General features: G+C 52.9%; 1 protein-coding gene across 1 annotated transcript in view; it reads right to left on the bottom strand.

The window, feature by feature from the left end:
• Positions 1 to 3,295: 3,295 nt before the first annotated feature.
• The window catches only part of FN3KRP (fructosamine 3 kinase related protein), an 8,171-nt gene continuing 5,569 nt past the window's right edge, over positions 3,296 to 5,897 (bottom strand). The window contains 3 exon segments of the mRNA XM_010856394.1: positions 3,296 to 4,259; positions 4,477 to 4,599; positions 5,524 to 5,606. Coding sequence (XP_010854696.1) covers positions 3,921 to 4,259; positions 4,477 to 4,599; positions 5,524 to 5,606 — 545 coding nt within the window. The 3' untranslated portion in view covers positions 3,296 to 3,920.

Genomic DNA, 5,897 nt, shown 5'->3' with positions numbered 1-5,897 from the left:
TCAAAAGGATACAAAGTAAGTAACTTTGGGTAGAAAGCTAAACTTCTGTTATCTGAAGACTTCCTTCTGGAAAGCTGATGCCCTGATAGCAGCAGATAACCAGATGTTTTGATGTAATATTCCTATTTCAGTAAGAAGTAAGTGCCACTGTTCCAGAGACAGCTCCTGCATGGGCACCTGGGGCAGCTCCTACCTCCCTTGGCCTCCTGAGGTGCTCGACCACCCCAAAGGGCACAGGCCTCTCCTCTTGTCTCAGTGACCAAGGAATCCAGGAGCTCCAGAGCTAGCCCCTGAGGGTCTAGTCATATTTCCCCCTTCCTTAAGGGGTCAGCAGGCCGCCCTGCAGGGACGCCAGCCACACACCTGCCCCTTGAACTCGCGCCTCTCAAAACCTCCCTCGCGCCTCTCAAAACCTCCCCCACCCCAATCCATTTGAGCCACCCTCTCCTCAGACGCACAGAGGAGCCTTCAAGGAACAGAACACTCCACAAACAGTATCTCTGGAGAGGCCAGTGGCCTTTGGCCTGAGGTCTATATAATTTTGGCAACCCTTTATATAGGAATATTTACATACTTATGAATACAAAATGAGATGCCAAAATAGTTATTTTAGAATAAACTACCACAGCAAAGTGCAGTCTAAAAAGCTGACAGAAGGGACTTCCCTGGTGGTCCTGTGGTTAACACTCTACGCTTGCACTGCACGGGGACACAGGTCTGATCCCTGGTGAGAGAACCAAGATCCTGCATGCTGCACAGCAAAAAAAACCGCTGACAGATACTGGCACCATCACAAAAGCTGGGAAACACCACAGTATTGTCACCTGAGTGCCTGCCACAGCTCTGGGATATGCCCCAACATCCTGTCTTGACCACGCTGACTGGCTGCCCCTCTAAGATGCGGCGCCCCAGCAAAGCTCTGGCCTTGGCTCTCATCCCCGGTCCTGTTGCGCGGACATGGCGGGGGAGCCACTGTGGGGCAGAAGCACCTGCTCCCTGCGGCACAGCCCCAAGATGACTCTCCTGGAAGGGGTCCACCATCCTCCTTGTCAGGGGGCCCGTGTCCTGTCCCTTCCCCAGGCTGCCTCCCCATCTTAGAACCTGGAGGGTGGAGTGTGGCCTGCAGGAAAGTCCACTGGAGCAGAAGGAATGCCTCCCTGTCACTAGTGACTCCCACAATGCCAGTTGGGGCTTCCACCCACTGGATGGTTTGTGTGAAACAAGGGACATGAAATGGAGCCCCTTCCTTTAAGATCCTCTAACTAAACAAACACACATCCACCAGTGTCTGCCTGCTAACCCTTCTGCTTCTCCCCAGTAGACCACAGAGAAGGAGGAGCACTGGGTTGCAGCTCCCAAAAGGTCTCCATCACAGAATGTTCTCTCTGAGGAAGACTCAAGTCTGGCTACTGCCAGAACCAAAACCATCTGGGAAACGACGTCTGTATAATGACAGGTGTGAACACAGCAGCACACATGCCATCACGATAAACCTGGTGGTGGGGGGGTAAACCTCCCACGGAGACAGTCATCAGGTTCCTCAAGGTCAGAGTGAAAGTCACTCAATTGTGTCCAACTCTTTGCAACTTCATGGTCTGTAGCCCACCAGGCTTCTCTGTCCATGGAATTCTCCAGGCCAAGAATAAGAATACTGGTAGCCACTCCCTTCTCCAGGGATGTTCCCAACCTAGGGATTGAACCTGGGTCTCCTGCAATGCAAGCAGATCCTATACCATCTGAGCCACCAGGGAAGCCACATCAAGGTCATAGTAAAGGTGCTAAAATTCTGGCAAACAATAGTCTAGGAATTACTACGTTTGAAACTTTTGACAACTACAAGCTCTTATAAGTCACAGTCTGGACAACTAGCACTCAAGTGAGAGGGACACATGGGGACTGCAGGGTGGTGGGAACTCACTGATGGACCCCCAGGCACAGCCCCATCCCCCCATCCACCTGGTGGGATTTCTCAGCTCAGGGCCGGGGCCCCAGGAGGAGAAAAGGAGCCAGGGATGCCTGCTGAGGGGAGGGAGGGGACAGGTTTCTCCCCAACACGCCTCCTGGCCCAGGCTGGGCCTGATCTGGGGCACCCGATCTTGCTTGGAAGTTTCACTGCAGGTGCCCTACTGGGCCAACCTCAGCCCCCGAGCACAGTGAGGAATGTCCTCCGACCAAAACACATTCTTCCCGTGTCATCTTCGGTCAATCAGACACCCTTTGTGCATGGAGAAATTTTATTTATGTATTTTCTCATGCCACTGCACCAATACAGTGAAGAAACATCAATAAATGACACTAATTTTAAAAAGAGTAACAATTAAAATGATTTTTTAAAAGAGGTAACTGGGACTTCCCTGGTGGTCCAGTGGTTAAGAATCCTCCTTCCAATGCAGGGGAGGCAGGTTCGACCCCTGGTTGGGGAACCAAGACCCCACTTGCCAAGGGGCCACTGAGCCAGCATACACAATGAAAAGATCCTGAGTGCTGCAGCTGAGACTCAACGCAGCAAAAAAAAAGAAGTCACAATCCTCTCCCAAAAACCAAACTCTGAAGCCATTAGTTCCACTTCTGAATTCCACTGAGGAGCCCTGACCCAGAAACAAAAAACAGACGAGGGGCAAACATGGATGTATCCCCTTGGACCTTCGTCATGAGAAACTGTCCCCTCTAACACCAGTGTCCTCCAAGGCCCAAGCCAGAACTAGTAGGGGCCACCCATCGGCTTCTTCCTTGAAATGAAATTTGAGAGTTACTTTCAACCTCCCTTTGCTGCTGCTAAGTCGCTTCAGTCGTGTCTGACTCTGTGCGACCACAGAGACAGCAGCCCACCAGGCTCCGCCGTCCCTGGGATTCTCCAGGAAAGAATACTGGAGTGGGTTGCCATTTCCTTCTCCAATGCAGGAAAGTGAAAAGTGAAAGTGAAGTCGCTCAGTCGTGTCCGACTCTTTTAGACCCCATGGACTGCAGCCCACCAGGCTCCTCCGTCAATGGGATTTGCCAGGCAAGAGTACTGGAGTGGGGTGCCATCGCCTTCTCCGCAACCTCCCTTTACCATTAAGCAAATCTCATAAGGTGACAACAACAGCAGTTAAACTGGTAGCAGCAAGTCCTCAGGCTACACCTGCCCTTATCTGGAAGCTCTGAGCTATTCTCTTACTGAGCAAAGCCAAGAAAAAAAAGTGTTTTTTTAAGAAACAACAGTTGTACTTATTGTCACATTACGAGAGTTTCCTGGCAAACAGCACCAATACACAGGAGAGAACGTAAATGAGGAAAATACAGTCTCACACATCACTGAAGCCATTTGAAGTTTATTCAAGTTTTTACGCAAAAGGATTTGTTAGCATCAGTGGCATTCGTGAACATTTCTCACCACTTCAAGACTGAAGGAGGGAAACCACCGCTGTAGTACCGGTTTCTACAGTGCCGATGAACGACAGCTCACAAGCTGTAGAAATGAGCAGTCCAGCGGCGGCACAGAGGAAAGGGGGTGTATTTGGTTTGGAACTGGTCATCAAGAGGTGCTCCCAGGACAATGCCTTCATGTCACAATCAAGTCTGACCCACCAAGAAGCATTACCCTGGATACCAGTCACTCCTGCAGAGATGGGGAGCTGGAGGGAAGATGCCCTTGGTGGCAGCGCCTGGCACTCTGGCCACCTCCCTTCTCTACCTTTGGGGCAGCTGCAGGTTAAATGCAGCCCACCCTCCACTGGTCCCTTGGTTCACACCAATTTCTAGTGCAGCTGCATCCAGCTATGAAGTCTAACTTTAGGGTGAGAAAAGCTTTCTCCTGAGACGTCACATACTTTATATACGAGGCTGGGAAAATTGGTCTGAAGCTATTCCAGGGTAGGAGAGCCTGGCCACAGGGGTCCGGTTAGGATCGAGGGACCAGGACTCCGGCCTCCCTCCCGAGCTCAGGTGACGAGATTCCTCATGATGCTGAGGGAGGACCCTCTGTACCCGGATCCAAAGTGATTCCAGTGGTTTAAGTAGTGGAAGAGCTGATACAGCTTCAGGCGCTTCTCAAAGCCTGGAGCCTTGGGGATTTTGCTGTGGTAGGCGGAGTAGAAGGCGCTACTGAAGCCCCCAAACATGCCAGCTATTGCCAGCTCATACTCCGAGTGGCCATAGAAGGAAGCAGGGTCAAAGATGATGGGCCCAGAGGAATCCTCCGCTACGTTTCCTCCCCAGAGGTCTCCGTGGAGCAGGGCTGGGATGATGTCCAGATCATGGAACAGGTCGGGGATCTTTAACTGCCAGGGTAAATGCAGCCTCAGCAAAGTGATCAATGCGTGTGGGAGGGACACATGGGCTTTTTTGAGTGTGGCTCCCGGTGCCTGGTTGGTACACAGACACACCCACCTCCTGTCCTGACCCACACCAAGGTGGCTGCGTTGGCCACAGCACCTGCAGGACATGATGGGCACAGGTTGGGGTTGGGAGGGAGGGCGCGGGGAGATGGACACTCACCTGCAGAGCAGCCCAGAGCTCACGGGCCTCCCTGTCACCAGACCTCTGCTCTACCAGGTCCATCTGGGGCTGAATGCGCTGCCGGGCATAGAAAGTGACCCAGTCCTGCTGCCAGTCGTTCACCTGTGTGGGTGACAGCAGAGCTCAGGGGAAGGTGCCAGAGCCAGGGTTGGGAGGGCTGACCCCCAGAGGCGCCACTACAGGGACAGGTGTGAAGCAGGGGAGCTGACCCGGCAGCCTGGGGTCTGGAGGACATGCAGGGACAGCAGGCACCTGGACAACCTCCCACAACACCTCAAGATCTGAACCAAGTGGACAGTGCCCTGTAGGTTACTCAGTGCGGCCCTCCCAGGGAGCTGCTTGCTTCTCCTCGGGGGGCATGGCCACCATCCTACCCACTTGCCCCAAGTGTGGCTCCCTGGGCTGAAACCCCCAGGGCAGCCAACCTCAAAATCATAAAATGCAAACTTATAGTTCCTTTCCATTGCACTACCTTTAGGAGTCTCCAATTTAAAATCAAACACTGTTTAACTTTCTATTTTCAGCCCCCTTGGTATCCAGCATCCTGTTAGTCCTTCCTGGCTCCTTTGAGCTGACCTAGCATGTGAGGTGGAGAAGGCAATGGCACCCCACTCCAGTACTCTTGCCTGGCAAATCCCATGGATGGAGGGGCCTGGTGGGCTGCAGTCCATGGGGTCGCTAAGAGTCGGACACGACTGAGCAACTTCACTTTCACTTTTCACTTTCATGCATTGAAGAAGGAAATGGCAACCCACTCCAGTACTCTTGCCTGGAGAATCCCAGGGACAGGGGAGCCTGGTGGGCTGCTGTCTATGGGGTCGCACAGAGTCAGACATGACTGAAGCGACTTAGCAGCAGCAGCAGCAGCAGCAGCATGTGAGGTGGACACTCTCCATGTCGACCTCTTTCATTAGCAAAGAAAAAAAAAAGGAGCAAAGACCGTTTACCAAATTTCACCAAAAATGAGGTTGTTTCTAAATGGTTGACTCGACTAGGAAATACGGGCAAAGCGCTGGTGTCACTCACCTGGGGGAGGTACCCGCAGCATGTCACCACATCAAACCCGAACTGGACTACAAAGGGCCGTGCCACCAGCTCATCTCTTCTTCCTTGCGAGCAAAAGGAAACCAGAGAGATGACAATCCCCCTGCTCCCCTGGGGCCTGCTCTGGAAGTCCAGAGAAGCTCTGAGGCCTGACCTCAGCGTGCCCTTCTCCACTCCGGGTCCTCTTCCAGAGACAGACAAGGGTCCTGGCCTCCATGCACTATCAGGGCCCAGAACAGAGCTTGCCCCATCAGAGTCAACGATCCAGGACATCCACTGCTTCCCAGGAGAGGCATCAGAGGAGCGACAACAACCCTGTGTCCCAACAAGGAGGGAATCCACCCCATGACCCAACA

Source organism: Bison bison, unplaced genomic scaffold (assembly GCF_000754665.1).
Source record: "Bison bison bison isolate TAMUID 2011002044 unplaced genomic scaffold, Bison_UMD1.0 scf7180017864371, whole genome shotgun sequence".
Lineage (NCBI taxonomy): Eukaryota > Metazoa > Chordata > Mammalia > Artiodactyla > Bovidae > Bison > Bison bison.
Note: the sequence above shows the minus strand (reverse complement) of the source record. Positions and strands in the feature narration are given on the sequence as shown.